Raw genomic sequence first — 21,955 nt, forward strand, 5'->3', positions numbered from 1 at the left:
TTTGCAGCCAGTTGTTTTGAGCTCTGTCTTCTACAGCTAGAGGTAAGTCTTTTCTTCTTTCCACTTTGTGGCCGGTATTTCTTTTGAACTTTCTCTCTAGTGGCTGTAGCAAGGGTCGTTTGCATAGCTATTTTACCTGTGGTCTTCAAGCTTAAATCTTGTGTTTTCACCACAGCTGCCACCATGTAATGAGTTCTTTATGTTGTCTGATGCAACATAAAGGAGATGCGTGGAGTCCAGTTTGCTGAAGATCTCTAACAAGTTTATTAACAGCTAAACTATTATATACTGTACAGAGCAAACTATTTACAAAACTTCATCTGGGTGTTACAGTTGCAGAATGAGTCTGGCTTGTAGTCACATGACTACATCCTGGTACTCAGCTCATTAGCATACTGAGTTCTTAAAAGGAAATCACTCTTAAGGTGATCATACAACACAACTAACATCATGACTTTGCAAGTTTTGACATTATATTAGCAATAAAGGAATGCATGGAATTGGAGGTAGCCTTTTGACTTGGGTTGGGAATAACAAAAGAGAGTGGGAATAAAGGATACCTATTCTGATTGGAAGGATGTGACAAGTGATGTTACCCAGGGATCTGTTCTGGGGCCTCAACTTTTTACTATATTTATTAGTGACTTAGGTGAAGGGATAGAGAGTTGTATATCCAAGTTTCCAGATGATACTAAGTAAGGAGGCACATTAAGTAGTGCGGGTGGAGCAGGAAGTTGCAAAGGAACAGAAACAGATTGAGTGAGCAAAACTCTGGCTGCTGGATTTCAATGTGGGCAAGTTTGAGGTCATCCACTTTGGACCCAAGAAAGATAAATCAGTATTTTCTAAATGGTGAGGAACTAGGAACTGGAGAGGAGCAGAGAGAGTTGGGAGTCCAAATACACAAACCATTAAAAGCTAGTAGACAGGTACAAAAAGCAATTTAAATAGCTAATGGATGCTGGCCATTATCTTGAGGGGGCTGGAATACAAAGAAGAGAATGTTTTGCTTCAGTTATAGTGAGCCTTGGTCAGACCCAACTAGACTACTAGATTCAGTTACGGGCACTGCAAATGGGAATGACTTTGGAGGGGTTGTAGTGCAGATTTGCCTGAATGATACTGGGGCTTAGAGGTTTAAATTATGAGCTGATGTGCATAAACCTCATTTGTATTCCCTTGTATATAGAAGATTGAGGGATTATCTGAATGAAATACTTCAAACATTTTAAATACCACATACAGAAAAACTATTTCCTCTGGTACAGGAATCAAGATTAAGGGGACATAATCCTAAAATTAGAGCTAGGCCTTTCCAGAGCAAAATCAGAAATCACTTTTTCCCACAAAGGATAGTAGAAATTGGCAATTCTCTTCCTCAAAGGATGTGGATCCTAGGGGAATTGGAGCTTTCAAAACTGAGTGTCATGCAGGCCCCCACCTGCCATGAATGAGGCATATTGGTTTTGTCATATGAATATTGATTTTTAATTGTTGCTGGAGCGAGGAAATGACTTGTTGAACAGATCAGCCGTGGCTGGAAAAACATTTGCATACTAACAGATGGTGCTTGTGTGGACAAAGGACCATTCCCTGATGCATTCAACTCACAATGAATGTTGATCACCGGACAGTGAGGGGGTGGGGAACTGCATTCCAGGGCCTGCTGGGGTGATGCAATCCACAGGGGCCAGCACTGGTTGGACCAGCTGGTCACATGTCTAACTGGCAGTTGCAGGGATTTTTGAACTAGCCACAGAGTTTGAATTCAGAAAGACTGTTTGCTCCTGGACTGAAAAGATCTCTCCTGTCTGCTCCTATCTCTTTCTCACAAGCCTCTGAATCCATGAAGACACATGAACCCCAAGAGAAAAGACTCCTACAGCTGAACAAGGTTTAAGAAGAATACTGGGCCCCAATGAAAAGCAAGATATACCTACAATCAAGGACTCTACAGTCAGCTCGAAGAACTGTAACAAAAACTCTTCAGACATTGCCTCAAACCTTTCCAATTTATTTTTCTTCTGCTCTTTTCTGTCTCTATTTGCATGTGTGTATCGCTTATGCATGTTAGCATGGGCGCATCATGTATCCGTAGGCATCAACCGAATTGGAGTTTAAGTTTCATAAATTTCAACTTTTCTTCTTTAAACCTAAGAAAGCCTATTTGTGCTGGTTTCTTTGTTTTATAATTGGAAAGCGGTGAACAAGGATTCACCAAGGGGGAGCTAAAAACAGTGTTTAAAATTAAACGCTGTTACGGTAAGACCAGGTGAAGGCTGAGAGGGAACCCTAGATCCCTTTCTCACCTGGTTGTAACACTGAGCTTGATCGATGTTTGTTAGCTAAAAGTATCAAGGGATATGGAGAAAAGGCGAGTAAATGAAGTTGATATACAGATCAGCCATGATCAAATTGCCTGATAAGGCTGGTTCGAGTGGCTGAAAGGCCTACTCCTGCTCATATGTTCCGGCAATCTTCTGTCAAATTTTATAGTGACTAATCAGGAGAACCCCCGTGGAAATTCCTGGCAAATACTTAAATGCATATTTAACTCATTGTTCGTTTTCCCTGACTTTACTTACCATCTAGTTTTCCGCTTTATTTAATTGTTGTTTCCATTTCTGTCTATGGGCTCAGATTTTACAATAAAAATAATGTTGAATCTAGTAGCGTGTTATTAAAGAATAAAATTGGACAGCAACGTCTGATGACCATACATGCGCAGTTAAACATGGAAATCAGAACGTTGCTGTTTGAGTCACCTTGCTTCTCCAAAATGTGCACAACAGTACCTCGCCGAGAGATCTGCCATTCAAATACATGGAAGGGTGTGAAGTTGCTGTACTTATGCAATAGATACCCATTGAACACACCAGAAAACGTTTGGGCTTGTCCATTAAAGTGTAAGTGAATTTTTAACAGCGTGATACATTTTAATCACTGCCAAACAACCTCTCTGGCACTGAAAATTAACTTTTTTACATGTGTGGAATATCATTCTGTCTGGTTTTAATTATTGCTGTGTATATAAAAAAATTTGAATAATTGAATAATTTTTCTTTAACTTTTACTTTCTGTCCCTTTTTTAAAAATCTTTCTCTTTTAAACTCATCTTTCTTTCCCCCACTTTATTTCCCTTTCTGTACATGATACGGCAATAAATGAAATACTTCAACTGACCCTTCCTGGTTCAGAATCTGCAAGTCTCAGTGAGGATTCTTCAATCTGATTGGTTAAAGAGGCACACAATTACCTGTCCTGTTCACACAGTCCCGATCCCCTGTAGCAGGTAAAATGCTGCTTTGAATTTCTAATTACTGCAACTTCAGTCAAAAGTTCATAAAAAATCTGTGGGTAAATGTAACTGTGATGAACAACATTCATTCGCTGCTGATCGTAAAATCTGGGCCATTGTCTCAAGTAGACTCAGTGAGACGTTAGGCTGGATTTCCCTTCCCTATATTGCCTTAAATCGCTGCCTCTTCCACCCCACAGTGGTGGGCAATTTCTCATTCCCTTGGAACTTTGCCAAGCATAACTAATGACCCCATACCTAGGAAAATGGATTGAGACCATGGTAGTGTAAGGACTGGCAGTGGAAGCCACAAGAACCTCCTCTGGCGATGAATCCAACCTAGAGGAAAATCCAGGCCATCTTCTCATACTGTACAATTTTTCTGCTACTCTCTGATATTCCAACTTTCTTTTTAAAAAAAAAAATTAAGTAAAAGTCACAAAGGAACTTGGGAGAAGCATTTTAATGGTGAAATTGAGACACAAATGTCATTTGCCTGATTCACCTTGTGAAAAATATTCTGAGCACTTCATTGACGGCTAACATGCTTCAGCCTACACAAATGGGACAGAACTTTAACTGCACATGTGTGGCCGTTTGAAGTGGGAATTGTGGAGAGAGGGGACAGAGAATCGCGTCAGAAGCGCCTTCCCAGAAATCTGGGGTCGTGACATTAGTTCCGGATTTAGTCAGCGGCAGGAAAGCACCAAGGCAGAATCACCAACCTGACGTGCCGGGAATGTATTTAAATTGCTGAACACTTAATTTCAATGCATTTGCATCTAATTCGTCAGGATTCAAAGGAGGCCTTGGGAATAAGTGGATGGCAGGTAGCACTCACAGGCCTTCGGTTTCACAACCATTAAAAGCTGGCGGCAGCAAGGCGAGGCTTCAGTGCTGCGATGTGTAGGCAGCCATGAACATCACGGCACAGGGGAAGAGGGATATGCAGAGGCCATTTTCAGACTGCAGTACTATGCGCTCTGCAAGGTGGGGGGGGCGGGGGGTGGGGTCAGAGTCTCATGGGGCTCTGCAAGGCCAGGCTTGGGTTTGAATGGCTGTATCCAGTGAACAAACTTTTGGGTGAGATGTGTGGTTGCCAATACAGCTGGATGAGAGGGCTGACCATCAGCAAGGGTGGGCATAGAGGGCCATCAGGGATTCTGCTGGGTGAAGTAGCTAAAGCTCAGTTGCCAGGGCAGGATCAGCACTGCATCAAAAGTGCTCTGTAGGCCCATTGATCATCTTGCATGGGCCTCATACACCCCCGTGGTGTGATGCAGCGCCTCCGACAGAGGAAGGGCCAAGAGGCAGCTGCGCCTGCCCGTGAAGTTCCACGACGAGAGCAGCAGCATCCAGCCATGCCAAGAAGGGCCCACCAAGACCAAAGTGTTTACTGGACTCAAATCAACTATCTCAATGTTCGAGCAGGATTGTCAGTGAGGACTACACCTCTCCAGGGAGGCCGTCACTGATTTATGCGCCCTGCTACAGGACGAGTTACAACCTATGGAATTGGGGGTCACCCTGTGCCAGTGTCCCTGAAGATCACAGTGGCACTAAACTTTTACACATCTGGATCCACTGGTGACATTTCCCCCAGGCAGCAGCCCATCGTTGCATCAAGGAGGTGACCAATGCCTGTTCAAGAGGTCCGGTTACTATGTGTGCGACTGAACCGACGCTGATAGTCAGGCCGAGAGGGCCATCGGATTCAGGGCCATCACTGGATTCCCCTGGGTGCAAAGTAGATTGCATGCATGTGGCCATCAAGGCTCTTATAGACCAGCCAGCGGCCTTATTCAACTGTAAGGGCTTTCATTCTATCAACAGTCAACTGGTCTGTGACCACTGAAAGCGTTTCCTGCAGGTATGTGCCCAATCCCCAGGAAGAAGCCACGACACAGTGGCGCAGTGGCTAGCACCGCAGCCTCACAGCTCCAGTGACCTGGGTTCAGTTCTGGGTACTGCCTGTGTGGAGTTTGCAAGTTCTCCCTGTGACCTTGTGGGTTTCCACCGGGTGCTCCGATTTCCTCCCACAGGCAAAGACTTGCAGGTTGATAGGTAAATTGGCCATTGTAAATTGCCCCTAGTGTAGGTAGGTGGTAGGAGAATTGTAAGGATGTGGTCGGGAATATGGGATTAATGTAGGATTAGTATAAAATGGGTGGTTGATGGTCGGCACAGACTCAGTGGGCCGAAGGGCCTGTTTCAGTGCTGTATCTCTATTTAAAATAAAAATAAAAGACACCTAAGTACTTCAACAGTCCCAGGTGCTGCTGCTTTTCAGGTCCCCCACTCACATTCAGAGATGGATTATCAGGAACAAGGGGTATTCATTAAAGACATGGCTATTGACGCTTGTGCGGAACCCTCGCAATGCAGCGGAACAGAGGTACAACAGCTCCATTTGATCAACAATCGAGCAGGCCATTGAGGTGCTGAAGATGAGATTCCGCTGCCTAGAATTAATTCGGTGGAGCCTTGCAGTATGCCCCAGTGGGGGTTTTGTGTATCTTGGTGGTCTGCCGTGCTCTGCACAATCTAGCTCTGCAGAGGAAGGAGGCCTTACATGATGATGAGAGACATTGCTCTACCGATGTGGAGGAGGGAGAGGAGCAAACAGCACTGGATGTTGAAAACATTGCAATGGAGGCCAGACAGACTGAGCGACGAGGCAAGGGACCTTATACTTACCCACATCCAGCCAGCATGATGGCCACTCAAAGAGAAACCAATAAAGACTGACCTCAATGCATGTAGTCTGTTGCATCCTTTCTATTTGTGTTCTGTGCCTAGCGCCAAGCTGAAACCATGCTAGTGCCCATGGGAGATCATATTTAAATGAGGGTTGTGCTTGCATTGGCATTCTACTAAGGGGGAAGGGTGAAGTCAGCAGCTCACAATTCAGGCATGATAGAATAATCACTTTTACACAATGAACGTTATTGACTGGAACAAAAGAAATTTATATGAAGCATCACATGTCAGATATCAAACACCTGTGAACCCCCAAGTGTGTTTAAGTGCTTTTCTTTATACATTTACAAGTGCTTCTATGAGGTGTAAACCCATTTCCAGCAGCTGGGCTGGGAGCAGGCTGCTGATCATACTGCCCCTTGGCCTGTGATGACTTCAGCAGCCGTCCTCTGGCTGCCTGAGGAATGGAGATCCCTGGCTGCCTGAGGGTTTCCTGCACTGGTGAAGGACTTTCCTCAGGTATCGTGGCTGCTGCAGCTGGGCTCACTGGCAGAGGGGCTGAGGTGCCAGTGTCCACACAGCACCCTGAGGGAGCCTCCAGCTGTGGGAACTGCCTCTCCTCCTCCCTTTCAAGGCTCACTTGAACCTCCCTGTTGGCCAGAGAAGGACGAGGAGCTGGAGAAGACTCCAAATACCTTGTTCTTCTCTCACCTCGCCACTGCTGTGTAGATCTCATGGCCAAGGCGATGGTGTGCAGGTCTGCGTGCCTCTGTGGGATCTGGCTCTATGTGAAGGTCATCAACCTCTCGATGGAGGAAGCCATGTGCTCACATGCCTGAGACAAGGCAGCATTCATGGTATTGATGGACTCCTCCATCATCCGCTTATGACTGCGCATTGCCTCTGGCATCTCCACCAGATGTTGCCTTATCTCTCTCTGCAACTCCAGCATGCCCTGTGCTGTTAACACCAGAGGCTCATCCTCAGCCTAGAGCTCAGCATTGGCTTGGTCACCCACAGTCCTCCGACTGTCAGAAGCCTCAGCTGTCTCAACCTCAGCCAGCTGCTCGGGCATGTGCAGTGCTTCAGCAGCTTGTAACCCTGATTTTACAGCTAAGCGCAACCACCACCCCCCCTCCCCCGAGGTGAAAGTATCTGTGCTGGTGGAAGATGCAGGAGAGTCATTGGACAGTGGAACCTCTGAGTGCTGCTCCTCCTCCTCAGAGATGGACGTCTGGACCCCTCCTGGTTGAGTTTCCTGTGGGCGCTAACTTCCATGAAAGAACAAAATCATATGTGGGTTAGGCTGTGCAGATCTCGTCATGACAACCATAGGTGATGTGGGTATTCAGAAGTGAACTCTGTCAATGGAAGCCAATCCTCACTCTCTCGCTCAGAGACTCCAGTCTTTCCATCTGGTATGGTGCAGTCACCCTGTGTCCCTGCCAATTCAAACGCGTCTTCCTCAGCTGTGGTGAGAGGCTGAAGATCTGGGCTGGAATTTTACCCTTGGCGGACGAGAGCTATCCACCGACTGAAAAGTCAGTGGCGAACCCGCCTCCGCCTGGCCTGGGGATCCAATCTGCGTTTTGCGGTTTCCCAGTCTTTAATTGGTCTGAGGCGGGACTTCCACCCGCTTGAGGCAGGAAGTCCCGCCTAATGGAGCGGCCAGCCAATCAGAGGGCCGGCGGCTCTCTGTCCCAGCAGCATCACCAGGAGCAGTGGCCATTGCTGAGACTGCAACCCAGCCACCACAAAGATGATATCAGGGAGACCGGAAGGACGGTATGTTTTTGATGCCTTGTCGGGGGTGATCGGTCGGGCCCTGGTGAAGCAAGGGTGTTCAACTGGGGGGACGGGGCGGGGGGGTGGGTTTGGTGCTGAGGGTGGTTGGGCAGTGGGGACGGCCCTCCGTCAGGCACAGGGTGCCTGATCATGAGGGCACCCCCCACCCCCCCCACAAGCCATCACCTGCTTTTGTCAGGCGGCTTCTCTTGGGCCTGGGCTGCCCGACTGACCACAGGTAAAACCCCGTGGCAGCGGGCAGAGGCCCGTAAGTGGCCGTTAAGTTGCCACTTAAGGGTCTTGATTGCCTTGGGCAGGCGGGCCGCTTTTCACCGCCACCGCTCTGCTTGAAGTGGCGGTGGAGGCGGGAGCAGGTTGGGAAGGACCCCCAAAGACTCCCACTCCCGCTCTTTGGTGGGGGGGTGGGGCATAAAATTCCAGCCCTGGTATGCCTCCACCTGCTCAGACTGTCTCCCTCCTGTTGTGGGCCCCCTTGTCTTGCAAGTGGAAAGATGGAAATAGTCATACTCCACAGAGAGATCAACATGACAGTTCTGCTACTATCAGTCCCTCGTCCCCTACTGGGCTTTCACATATAACTCATGCTCTGGGTCTGTTCTCAAGGAAGTTAATGGGGTGGGGGATGGGGGGCGGTGGGGAGCTGTGAAAGAAGGTGGCCTATGGCTGAGATGCAACTCTGCATCTGCCAGGATGAGGTGATGCCTAACCCCCATTTGCCATTGCCATTGCAGTGCCTCCCTACCCAAGTCCCGCTTCCTCGTGCATAGCCACTTGCAATCACTTAAAAGGAGAGGTGTGGAGCACTCACCTTGGCAGAACGCAGGAGGTCGTTGACCCTCTTGCGGCACTGTGCCCACTTCCAGGGCGTGACTCCACGGCTGCTGATGTCTGCAGTTATCTCCATCCAGGCTTGCTTGGTCAGGCAGGAGGCGCTCTTCTTGCCATCGCTGGAGAAGAGGACACCTGCCTTTCCCTTGCAGCCTCGAGGAGAATCTCGTGGGGCTACCCTGCATCTTGGCTCTGCCATCCTGTGGGGTCAGTCTCCAAGGGGTGAGGAGGGTCCAGAGTCAATGCCAAACGGGTCACTGTTTTGAGCAGCTAGCAGCAAATCAAATCAAGGAAGCGATGCAAACAGGGCTGTCAGGGCTTTAAATATGGCGCCAGCACCTGCTGTAGAGTAATCTGACGCTGTATTCAGCATCTCCCCTCCCGCTGCGAGATTGGGCAAGCTCCGCCCTTCTATTTCGCAAAATGACTACCCGCTGTGTGATTGGGTGGGACGGCTGCCACGTAACAAATGGGAATGGTGCCCATTTCCAGGTCCACCTCTAGGATCTGCAGTGGGCTCACTACATCCAGCCCGTGATCTTTCATAAATAAAAACAAAAAAATGCATATAAGTTACAACACAGAAACAGCCTATTCAGACAAGCAGTCCATGTCACATGGAAATTACATCATCACTCTCTCTAGGCCTTTATACATATCACTGATATAAAAATATGTGAACAGAATGGCCCCAGAATTGAATCCTTTGGTACACCACTACCCACTTGCAACCATTCTGAAAAATTTCCTTTGACTCCTATTCTGTTTTCTCCCTTCGAACAATTTTTAATCCAGTTTGCTATTCAGCTCTTAATTCCATACCTCTTGATCTTCTTTTGTAATGTACCGTGTAGGACCTTTTCAAAGACTTTCCTAAAGTCCAGGAATGCTACATCAATTTCTCCTATTCACCAAGTGTTACCTCCACAAGGCATTCTGAGATTTGTCAAGTATGAATGTCCCTATTGAAATCTCTGCTGGCTATGTTTAACTATTTTGTCAATAGCTAGATACATGGTAATTTCATCCTTAATTAGAGACTCTAAAATTTTCAGTACCACAGATGTTAGTTTAACTGGCCTGTAATTGCCCTGATTAGCTCTGTACCCCTTTTTAAAAATTGGCAATACATTGGCCACTCTCCAATCCTCTGGCACGCATCCACACTCAATGGAGCCTTTAAATATAATTTATAGGGCCTTGACAATTTTCTCCCTCAGGATCCTAGATGTATCATGTGGAGCAATGGAATTTGTCTTCCTTTAGCTTAACTCATTTATCTAAAATTTTCCTTTTATTCATCATATCACTCATCTTGCGCTCAACCATTTCAGGATTTCAACGTTCTTCGATCTCCTAGAAAATGGTATTGAAGAGATTCATCTGAAATGCTGCTTTAAATTAAACAGTGGGAGTAGGACAAGGGGACACAGGTTCAAACTAGCAAATTATCAACACTTGAAGTGGATTTCTGAATAGTGGATGAGGCAACAACCCTGGGACCAATTAAGAAACAATTACATGCAGCAAAATGAAAAAAAGTAGGGTTGTTCAGGAAGTATGTATTAAGATGGGCTGAATGGCCTTATACATCTGTAAGTATCTTGCGATCTTTAAATGAGCAAACCCCCCTCTTCTCGTGCTGCAAAAAGTATCCCACTGCAGATAGCATTGTCATGGGAAACTTGATGCATATATTGGGGAGAAGGGAATAGCAGGATAAGGGAGCAGGGTAGAAAGAGATAGATTGGGAGGAAGCTTATATGGAGCATAAACCCTGGCAGTTGGACTAAATGGCCTATTTCTATGCTGCAGATTCTATGTTAGTAGTACCACTGCATCTTTCTCCTTGGCGGGCTCCATCTTGGTGGTAGGGTCCCACCCTGCATAGTAATGACCTGTGACCTAGAAAACTGTGTCAGGGTCTACAGCAAGTTTGGGATTGCTGCTGGAAATCCAGGGGAAGAAGAATATCCACACCCTCATATTAATGAGCTTGATGATGGGACAATTTCAAAGTTCACTCACAAATATAAGCAAAGCCCCAGGAGCAGCTCATTGATCCACTCTTACTTGCCAGATATGAATATGCTGGAAGTTATTGCAGGAAGAGGAGAAAAGCAAGGGAAAAATATAACTGTTGATTAAGCAAGTCAGCAGATTGATGGAAATTCTATTCAGCTTTGAAAGCAACCAACCAACATTGAGAGATTGGACATTTCCAAACGGGGACCAGATAGCTGAAGACTTATTTTCATGCGGACTTGAGGATGTACCTCGCACAGAAAATTTTGATCTCGGAAGGTATGCTCTATACCAAAATAGATGAAATACCTCATAACCCATTTTTCTATAAAATATGATTGATGTGGGTTCAGGCAGTGACGTGCCCAGCATTTACATTTCAACGTAAATTCAAATGCCTAGTTATAAAAGGGACAGACTTCCAAACAGAGGAAGTTTGTGCTAATCCCTATAAATTCTGATCAGATTTGTGTTTAGATAATTGAACTGGCGGGTTCATGTTCATAGAGAGACAGATGGAAACACAGATAGGAGAGCAAAAAAAACGTTCTGCTTCTGGTGAATATATTGTTAAAGTTAGTAGTAGCATGAGATTGAAGTACTGAAGCCAGAACTTCCTTTCACATAAAATTAAGCAGATCATGGTTCTTAGGTGGAGGTGAAAATCAGATCTTCATTTCAAGGTTAATATAATTTGCCTGCACATTAAATTTAAAAACATGCAGGCAATGTATAGATGTGGTGACTACATTCCCCTAAATATATCACTGATTATAGGAACACAAAGAGCAAAGGCCGCAAAATTTGGCTCCGTAGCACTGCGATTTCAGCTCTACAGGAGCCAGGAAGGGGGAAAAGCGGCAGGGGATCTGCTCCTGAGGACTTCCACGTACCTTCGCCGATCACCAACTTTTGAAAGGCAATAGCACAGACACGCAGAGTAGGTAGACCGTGACATCAGTCACCGTCAAAAACTGACACACGATCTGCCAATTTGGATCTTGCAGGTCCTATTCGCGCTTTCCCCTAACCCTGCACAGTTTAACATGCATTCAGCTGCACAAGGGTCTCCCCCGCTAGTGCTATTTAAAGGGATCGCCATGAAACTTCCAGGTGAGGTGCTTTTGGCCTTTCTCTGCTGCTGTAGAGTTAGTGGAAGTTCTGTGTACCTGTGTTGCTGGAACAATTGACAGAAGTTCTTTCAGTCAGAAGGGAGTGGTGCTGGATCTTTAGAAAGCAGTGGTGTAGATTTGAAAGGCCTCTAAACAGAAAACTTGCTCACAGTCATGGGTGCTAGAGTTGCTGTTCATCTTGGGCTGCAGCATGTCATGGAGTCAGAGCAGAGGCAGCAGAATAGAGAAGCTGTTTGCAGACAGAGGAGGAGGAGGCTCGCAATAGGAGGCTTTACCCACCAAAGGTTTTCAGAGAAGACTTCTACTACCTCCACCTCAGGCAGGAGCAGTGTCTGAGGCAGCAACACTTTACCAAGGTAGTGGTGACAGAACTGTGCCGCCTCCTCGAGTCGCACTTGTCGCCTCAGAACAAATCTAAATCCAAAATCCTCAACAATTTGAAGGTAGCCAATATTCTGAAGTCTGAACTTTAAAAAAAAAAAAAATTCTCTGGATATGGGTGTTGCTGTCAAGCTGACATTTATTGCCCATCCCTATTTGCCCTGAGAAGGTGGTGGTGAGCTGCCTTCTTGATCTGCTGCAGTTGTGTGGCGAATGTTTCAACACTACTATTTGGTAGGGAGTTTCAGGATTTAAATCCAGTGACAATGAAGGAACAGCAATATATGTCCAAGTCAGAATGGTGTGTGTGCACCTACTGCCCTTGTACATCCTTGAATGTCAAGGAGTAGGTGATTAGACCCTTTCTCATTGAAGATGGCCATTGGTTGGCAATTGTATAGTATGAATACTGTTATCAGCTGAAGCCTGAATATTGTCCAGATCTTGCAGCTTGTGGGTATGATCCAGTTCAGTATTTGAGGAACTGCGAATGGAACTGAATACTGTACAATCAACCCGCAAAAGGTAATTTTACGGTTGGTATCAGGAAATTTTTCTTCACACATTGCGTAATCAACATATGGAATAAACTTTCAGATAATAATGGAGGAAATAACAATGGAATTATTTAATAAACAAATGAATGCTACAATGGGAGGGGTATGTTAGGATCTCGCTGGATAAATGAATTAAGATGGGCTGAATGGCCTTTTTCATCTATTACCTTGTGAGAACACAACCATGATTTTTAAGGTGGATAATGATTACCAATAAAAACATGCAAAGCTAAAATTAAAATGAACCATCAGAAATGGGGGCGAACAAACAAGGCGAGGGAATACACCATAAATGATAGGAATCTGAGAAGTGTAGAGGAACAAAGGGATCTTGCATATCCACAGCTGCCTGAAGTTAGCAGAACAGATGGATAAGGTGGTCAAGAGGGTGTATGGGATCCTTTCCTTTATTGGCCAAGGCTGACAGTATAAAATCAGGCAGATTATGCGAGAGCTGTATAAAACTGCAGCTAGAGTATTGCAAACAGTTCTGCTACCTGCATTACAGGAAGGATGTGATCACACCAGAGAGGGTCCAAAGGAGATTTACGAAGATGTTTAGATTTTAGTTTAGAGATACAGCACTGAAACAGGCCCTTCGGCCCACCGAGTCTGTGCCAACCATCAACCACCCATTTATACTAATCCTACACTAATCCCATATTCCTACCACATCCCCACCTGTCCCTATATTTCCCTACCACCTACCTATACTAGGGGCAATTTTTATAATGGCCAATTTACCTATCAACCTGCAAGTCTTTGGCATGTGGGAGGAAACCGGAGCACCCGGAGGAAACCCACGCAGACACAGGGAGAACTTGCAAACTCCACACAGGCAGTACCCAGAATTGAACCCGGGTCGCTGGAGCTGTGAGGCTGCAGTGCTAACCACTGCGCCACTGTGCCGCCAGGAATGCCAGGAATGAAGAATTTTAGTTATGAGGAAAGATTAGATAGGCTGGAGTTGTTTTCTTTGAAACAGAAGAGGCTGAGAGGAGATTTAATTGAGGTGTATAAAATTATGAGGGGGCTAGATGGAGTGGATAGGAAGAATCTATTTCCATTAGCAGAAAGGGCAATGACCAGGGGGCATGGATTTAAAGTAACTGATGGAAGGATTAGAGGGGAGTTGAGGAGAACTTTTTCCACCCAGAGGGTGGTGAGGCCTGGATCTCACTGCCTGAAAGGGTGGTAGAGGCAGAAACTCTCATCAGATTTAAAAACACTTGGATATGCACTTGAGATGACAGAACTGACAGGGCTACGGACCAAGAGTTGGACGGTGGGATTAGACTGCAGATCTCTTTTACAGCTAGCATGGACACAAGTGGTTGAATGGCCTCCTTCTATGCCATAAATCTTTCTAAGTTTCTATGTTTCTAAACGTTTGGTTCAGTATAGCTTCCAAGATGTGCAGAGGAGATTTATCAGAATGGTTCCACGAAAGGGGGATTTTAGCTACAAGGTTAAGTTAGAGAAGTTGGGGTTGTTCTCCTTGGAGCAAAGTAGATTGAGGGGAGATTTGATAGAAGTGTACAAGATTACAGCAGGTTTAGATAAGGTAGACAAAGAAAAGCTGTTCCTATTAGCTGATGGTACAAGGACTCGGGGAGACCGATTTAATGTAGAATTTTTATTTTATGATAGGACTGTTAGAACTTAGTTGTCATATCCTTAAGTATAATGATTAAAATTGTATTCTGTATGTAACATAACCACAAAGCTTGATGTTAGCTAAAGTTCTGGACAAATCATGACATGTCGTGACCCTTTATTTAAAAGTCGTTAAGACTGTGGATTACCCCAGGGAGACTGTTAGCTTTTTAACTGGTAAAAAATTGTAAACAATCCCTATCTGGTCACAAAGCTGTAAAATGAGATAAACATGTATCAATACCATTAAGTGGTTACTGTGGATGAATAGCCACAGCAGGATGGCACTGGATCAAGAGTGGACCTTTTGTGAAGAATTCAGAGAGTCAAGGATGCTCGAATCTGGAGCCCCCACCCCACCCCCACTGAGTGACAATGACTTAAACCAGGCTCAACGTACCATCATGGAAGGGCAGTTAGGTAATGACTGACCAATCAGATGAACAGAAACCGGGGTTGGAATTTTTCCCTCGGCAGACGGGAGCCGTCCGCCGACTGAAACGTCGGTGGCAAACCCGCCTCCGCCTGGCCTGAGGATCCAGACTGCATTTTGCGGTCCCCAGGCATTTAACTGATCTGAGGTGGGACTTCCAGCTTATTGAAGCAGAAAGTCCTGCCTAATGGAGCTGTCAGCCAATCAGAGGGCCAGCAGCTCCCTGTCCCAGCAGCGCCACAGAAAGCAGTGGCCACTGCTGGGACTGCAACCCAGCTGAAGCTGGAAGATGTCGGGGAGTCCAGAGAACGGCTAAGTTTTTGGGGCCTCGCCGGGGGCAATTGGTGGGGCCCAGAAGAGGCAAGGGTGGTCAATTGGGGGGACAGGGGGTGTGCTGGGCATTGGGGGTAGTTGGGGCAGTCGGGGCAGCTCTCCATTGGGCACAAGGTGCCTGATCGGTAGGGTCCACCCCCCCAGGTCATCAGAAAGCCACCTGCTTTTGTCAAGTGTCTTTTCTCGGGCCTGGCACACCTGCCAGCCAATGGTAAAATCCCCGTGGCGGCAGGCGAAGGCCCTTAAGTGGCCGTTAACTGGCCACATACGGGCCTTGATTGGCCTGGGGCGGGCGGGTCGTTTTTCACTGCCACTGCCCTGCATAAAATGGCGGCGGAGGCAGGAGCGGGTCGGGAAGGGTCCCCCACCCCTCCGCCACCATCCCGCTGTTTGAGTGTGGTGTAAAATTCCAGCCTGGGTTTTACCTAATATGGCACAGAACCAAGCTGGGAAAGGTGTATAAAGCAAGAACTTGTAAGACCCCAAAAGCATGCATGATCATCAAGAGGAAAACAGAAGATAGACTTCAATCAAGAGACAAGGTGCCACAGTCAACCAGAGGTTGAGGACCGGTGTTCCATCGTGAATGTAACTGCTGACCACTGCCCTTTGCTAAGTATCACCATTTTGTGCTTATTTTGGAAAATTTAATAAAGTCTGTGAAGCTTGTGAAAACACCCTCGTACCTGTGTGATTTTGTAGCTAGTCTGAGCTGCAAGTCCCTTTTAGATCTGCTCTCCAAACTTAGTCTTTAATTGTAATTGACATAAGTCTTACAGTTAAGTTAAAGCAAACCCTAGATCTTACATAAGGTTTTGGGCAAGAGTTGCAGGGTGGAATGTGAGGAAGAACTTTTTTATGCAGTGAGTCGCAATGACCTGGAATGCACTGCCTAAGCGGGTGGTGGAGGCAGAGACGATGAATGATTTCAAAAGGGGACTGGATGGACAATTGAGGGAAATAAACTTGCAGGGCTATGGGGATAGAGCAAAGGAATGGGACTGATTGGATTGCTCAGAGAGCCAGTATGGACTCGATGGGCCAAATTGCCTCCTTCTGTGCCGTTCTGACTCTATGTGGTTGAGTTCAGATTTAATTTGATTTTCATGCCTACTTTCAGGTTTCTCCAAAGATAAAAATGTTACAGATGATTACTGCAGGACTAACATTGCAGAAGGAAACAAGATAGAGCATAAACTTGACTCTAGATTCCTCTAAATCTGTGATAGCTTGGGCTTTGTGTGGAAGACAGTCACTTGACCGTGTGAAATTGAATCTTCCTGTAAAATTAATTTACAATCACTATCTGCTTCAATATATCTGTGTTTTCAATATAATAACTTGATTGATTGGTAATCACCAATTATGATTTGTAACAACTACACCGTGACCCTCTTGAAATCTCAGCACTAAATCACTTTCAGAGGCTATCGCTCGATGTGACTTCCATGCATGAATTATGGTGTGACAATGGTATTTTTATGGCTTGGAGAACCTTAAATATTCTTGGTGTCGACAGAGTTCAAGATGAATAGTTAGCAATTACATCAGCACTGAAAATATAGCTGAGTAATGAGTCACTTGCCCCTCCTTGATCGTTACCTGGCTAAGTCATTGGGCTGAATTTTATAAGCTCGCCACCAAACAAACTGGCAGCCTTCCTATGCGGGCCGTACGCCAAAGAGCCGCCGCGATTCCAAGTGCAGCGGTACAATTAAATAGCCGAGGCAGATCGCCTCCCCCCCGATCATGTGGAGGGTGTGGGCGGTCCATCCCCGGCAGTGACGTCTGCTGCCTGTGCGCAGATGCTGGCGCCATTTTTAAAGCACTGTCAGCCCTACCGGTACATTTAAATATTTAAAGTGACATTGAAATAAAATAAATAACTACATTTCTTTTGCCCCTCTCCCACCCACAATATCAATTACATTAATTATTTGCCCTATCCCCACTAAAACACCTACTTCCGTAATCTGACTTTTCCCCCCAAACTGCACAAACTTTACACTATAACCCTTCCCATCATCCTCTACACCCATGACATTCATTTGACCCCGTCCCCCACTCCCGCACTGAGAAACTTACCCCCTCCCACCAGTGTTGTGCCTCGTTTCCCTGGACAGGGATCCAAAGGCACGGCAGTTCCGGCCGCTAGGGTGAAGATCGCGGCAGGACTTCAGGTGGCAGCGGGAGACTCATTTATTCAGGTAAGTTAATTTATTTAAATATTTAAATGGCGGTCATGTCGCCGAGCGGCAGGGGGGCTGCCACGAGGCCTCGCCACCGCCGGCAATAGCCGGCATCAAGGTCAGTGGCGGGCCTCATCTGGGGCAATCTTCAAGCACCCCCGCCACGGATCCTGCCATCGAGGGCTCTCTAAAATCCAGCTCTTTAAGTGTGATATGAATGCATTCATGTCATTTACCAATACTGACATTTAATGTTAAGTTGATCATGCATTTTTAACAAACAGCTCAGTTATTCTCCTGTTAAATATGAATAATGAAGGAAAATGCAAACATTCAATCTACAATTATTCATTATTCCCATTAATTTCCTCAGTTCAGCAGCTCCAGAAAAAAAAACACTTTATAATGATGATTCAAACTGCAATTGAAATTTTATGTTCAAGGTAGCTGAAAATTAATGCCAAACCTATCTATAACAAGCAGAAAATGTGACTGTATTTTTACACAATTTCAATATTTGCTGCACATGCTCAAACCAATATTACTTACAGGGTTTCTTATTCAAGTTGACAATTTGTAATAGTTAAGAAGATTTGCTTATTCATGATTGGGTCTATTATAAAATTCTATGAACATTTAGGACATTAATTAGTTCACAAATTTATATACTTTAATTTTGATAGAGATATAACAACCAATCTTGCTCCTCCTGGCTCCACAAAAATAATTGGCAAATGGATTTTAAACATTTCTTGGAACACTCTGTAGCAGTTCCTTTTAGGATTGCTGATTCAATGTTCAGTTCCCTTGAGCAGTTCAAGAAAAACAATTTTTCTCGTTACTGACCAATGCTGAAAACCAAGTGGGTAGTGAGATAGAATTCACTGCTATAATTTCCTTTGTCACAGACAGTAAATAACTAAAGCATAATATGTAAAACAACACTTTTTAAATTTAGTTCTTATAGAGATAATTTATTTAAATACAATTTCACAAAAAATGGAACACAGTATAGGGAAATGATGGCAAATGCACTTCTGTTTTGTTGGGAATTAATAAATGTATGTTTTTAGGCAACCCTTTCAATGCTAGAATGACATTTCTACACCAAAATTAGCACAGTAAGATGCAATTTGTAATTTTTTAAAGTTTTCCTTAAAAATCACACCTAACAGTGGAAACATTAGATACAATAAACCTGCAGCTTACAACTGTACACCTGCATGTTAGAGTGTATTGGGGAAACTCAGAGTATTAATGGAAAAGTTAAGTGAACATTTATGCTGCTGTATATAAAGAGAAAACAATCCAGACTCCACTTAAGCAGTTAATATGAAAATAATCACCATTGTAAGAATTATAATGAGAAAGACAATTAAGGGTACCAGTTTCGCATTGATGTAAAGCAGTTTTTAGTACATGTAGACATCAACACGATAGTATAATTCAATATTAGCCAGACTGCCAAATACACTGAAATTAAATGATGGGAAATCCTTCCAGAAAGCCATTTCAGTTTGCTAGGACTTGTTTGAATCTCTCCAATGAGGTTTCTGCCTTTCCCACAGCATCAACACGGCTTTAACCAAAGTCACAATCAGTATTCCCTGTGACTGTGACCCTGGTGTATTAATCTCTCTGCAGCTTTTGACACGATTGACTACACCATTCTCCTCCAATGCCTCTCCTGAGTTACCTCGGTGGGTGGGACTGTTAGCTATTCAAGTGTAGCTAAAGCATCTCTAGTAATAGCTTCTCCTCCTGCCCCCTACACCATGAAATATAACAATATAATGCTAACTATACAAACAATTGACTCACCCAAACCAGTTCTAAGCAGATCTTCAGAAAAGTTTCTTACCAGTGGTCTCAGATCTGGATGTGTCAGGACATAACCATTGTTTGTGATTGCGAAAGCATATCCATGAATGCCCAACTGTAATTAAAAATATGTGAAACAAGCTTTAATCAGAATTTACGACACAATAGGAAGAAATAAAGTATCCTGTACATTAATGTTTAAAAATGGACATTCCTAAACCTTATCAGCATAATTGTTGCATTTGATTTACTGGAACTACTGATATCAGACATTCCATAAAAAAAACTGTGATCTCAACAGTTTTAACAAAATAGAAGATTCTGAAAACACCAGATGAAAATTTCAGCATGTACAATGACTATTCTGATTTATTAAAAGAGAGCATTTATAAAATGTATTCATTCAGCACAAACTTAGTTGGTTAAAAGTAGCTAACATCCACCACCATATTCCACAAAAGAATTAAACAAGCTGGGTCTCGCAGGCAAGACCAGCATTTGTTTCCCATCCCTAACTGCCCTTGGCAACTGAGTGGTTGCTAGGCCATTTCAGAGGGCAGTTAAGAGTCAACCACATTGCTGTGGGTCTGGAGTCACATGAAGGCCAGACCAGGTAAGAATGGCAGATTTCCTTCCCTAAAGGACATTAGTGAACCAGATGGGTTTTTACAACAATGATAGTTTCATGGCACCATTACTGAGACTAGCTTTCAACTCCAGATTTTTTTTATTAATTAACTGAAATTAAATTCCACCAGCTGACGTGGTTGGATTTCAACCCATGTTCCCAGGGCATTAGCCTGGGTCTCTGGATTACTAGCTCAGCGACATTACCACTATGCCACCATTTCCCGCTATTCAAAATATTATGGCTGAGAAATTCCGCACAGCTGCTCTGGCTCCACCGCTGTAATTTCATCGCAAGTACAGCGGAAACTCCATTTATGCAAATAACTGGGGTTTCTCCTGCGATTCTGTTGAAGTAATGGCAGCAGTGGCAGAATAGTTTGAGGAATTTCCTGCCCTATGTGAAAATGTAAGTAATTGATTTGTGATGTAATTCTCATTACTAATTTCAATTTTTAAAATTCTTCTTCTTTGGCCTACTTGTCTCGAGAGACAATGGGTAATCGCCTGGAGGTGGTTAGTGGTTTGTGGAGCAGCGCCGGGAGTGGCTTTAAAGGCCATTTCTAGAGTGACAGACTCTTCCACAGGTGCTGCAGATAAAATCGGTTGTCGGGGCTGTTACACAGTTGGCTCTCTCCTTGTACTTCTGTCTTTTTTCCTGCCAACTGCTAAGTCTTTTCGACGCGCCACTCTTTAGCTCCGCCATTTATGGCTGTCCGCCAGCTCTGGCGATCATTGGCAATTAACTCCCACGACTTGTGGTCAATGTCACAGGACTTCATGTCGCGTTTGCAGACGTCTTTAAAGCGGAGGCTTGGACGGCCGGTGCGTCTGATACCAGTGACGAGCTCGCTGTATAATGTGTCTTTGGGGATCCTGCCATCGTCCATGCGGCTCACATGGCCAAGCCATCTCAAGCGTTGCTGGCTCAGTAGCGTGTATATGCTGGGGATGTTGGCTGCCTCGAGGACTTCTGTGTTGGAGATATGGTCCTGCCACCTGATGCCAAGGATTCTCCAGAGGCAGCAAAGATGGAATGAGTTGAGACGTTGCTCTTGGCTGACATACGTTGTCCAAGCCTCGCTGCCGTAGAGCAAGGTACTGAGGACACAGGCTTGAAACACTCGGACTTTTGTGTTCCGTGTCAGTGCGCCATTTTCCCACACTCTCTTGGCCAGTTTGGACATGGCAGTGGATGCCTTTCCCATGCGCTTGTTGATTTCTGCATCGAGAGACAGGTTACTGGTGATAGTTGAGCCTAGGTAGGTTCCAGAGCGTGGTCACCGATATTGATGGATGGAGCATTTCTGACGTCCTGTCCCATGATGTTCATTTTCTTGAGGCTGATGGTTAAGCCAAATTTGTTGTAGGCAGCCACAATCCAGTTTAATGTTAACAATTAGGTTTGTTGTGTTGTGGTATTTTGTGTAATTCACAGGTCTGTTGTTCTGCCTGCACCTTTGATAGCACTGCTTCATGTTCAGCTGAATGGTCTGCTTTGATACATTTCATCTGTCCAGCTATGTAAGAACTCACAAAATCACTGACTCTTGAAATCACGTTTCAGGTGATGCCAAGACTTAAATTCTGTTGACTGAGACATAAAACAAGAGATACCAGCTGCGAGGCAACCCAAGGCTTTTTCAGTTAATATCACATCAGACTAAATGCTTCAAATGTATGCCAAGCTTTGATTTAAATTCAAAGTTTGGATGCAATAACGAATGTAGTAACTAGAAGATTCTAAGATTTGAGTGATGCAAAACAAAGCAGAATTCACCAGTGTGCAAAAATGCCATCTCAAGTCCAAGTTACATCAAACTGATTCATTCAGAACAGAAGGTCTATTGGGTTAGAACTACAGGCAAAGGAAAATGAATGTACAATCTGGCATAGAGTGACACTGTACTGCTTTAGGGTACACACTGAAAAATAGCTGGTCAGACAACACTTAGGCTAATTATATCTTTCATCTTGCAGAAGACCGATTACCTGAACTACTCTCAAACCTATTTTATTGGTGCCTACTACAGAAATACTATTTTCCATTTTTCCTTTAATTCAGACATTTCGGCCATTTGATCAGAGCTGAAAAGCTACAGAGATCGCTTCTAGAGGGCAAAGTGAAGGGCAGCAGAAAGAGGGGTCGACCTAGGTTTAGTTGGATG

The 21,955-nt window shown here is 44.8% G+C and overlaps 1 protein-coding gene across 1 annotated transcript in view; it reads right to left on the reverse strand.

The window, feature by feature from the left end:
* The window catches only part of cacna2d3a (calcium channel, voltage-dependent, alpha 2/delta subunit 3a), a 705,663-nt gene that overhangs the window by 256,728 nt on the left and 426,980 nt on the right, over positions 1-21,955 (reverse strand). Inside the window, exon 13 of the mRNA XM_068052271.1 lies at positions 19,201-19,275. Within this exon, the coding sequence (XP_067908372.1) occupies positions 19,201-19,275 (75 nt within the window). The remainder of the gene's footprint in view (positions 1-19,200; positions 19,276-21,955) is intronic.

This window comes from Heterodontus francisci, chromosome 19 (genome assembly GCF_036365525.1).
Source record: "Heterodontus francisci isolate sHetFra1 chromosome 19, sHetFra1.hap1, whole genome shotgun sequence".
NCBI classification, from domain to species: Eukaryota; Metazoa; Chordata; class Chondrichthyes; order Heterodontiformes; family Heterodontidae; genus Heterodontus; species Heterodontus francisci.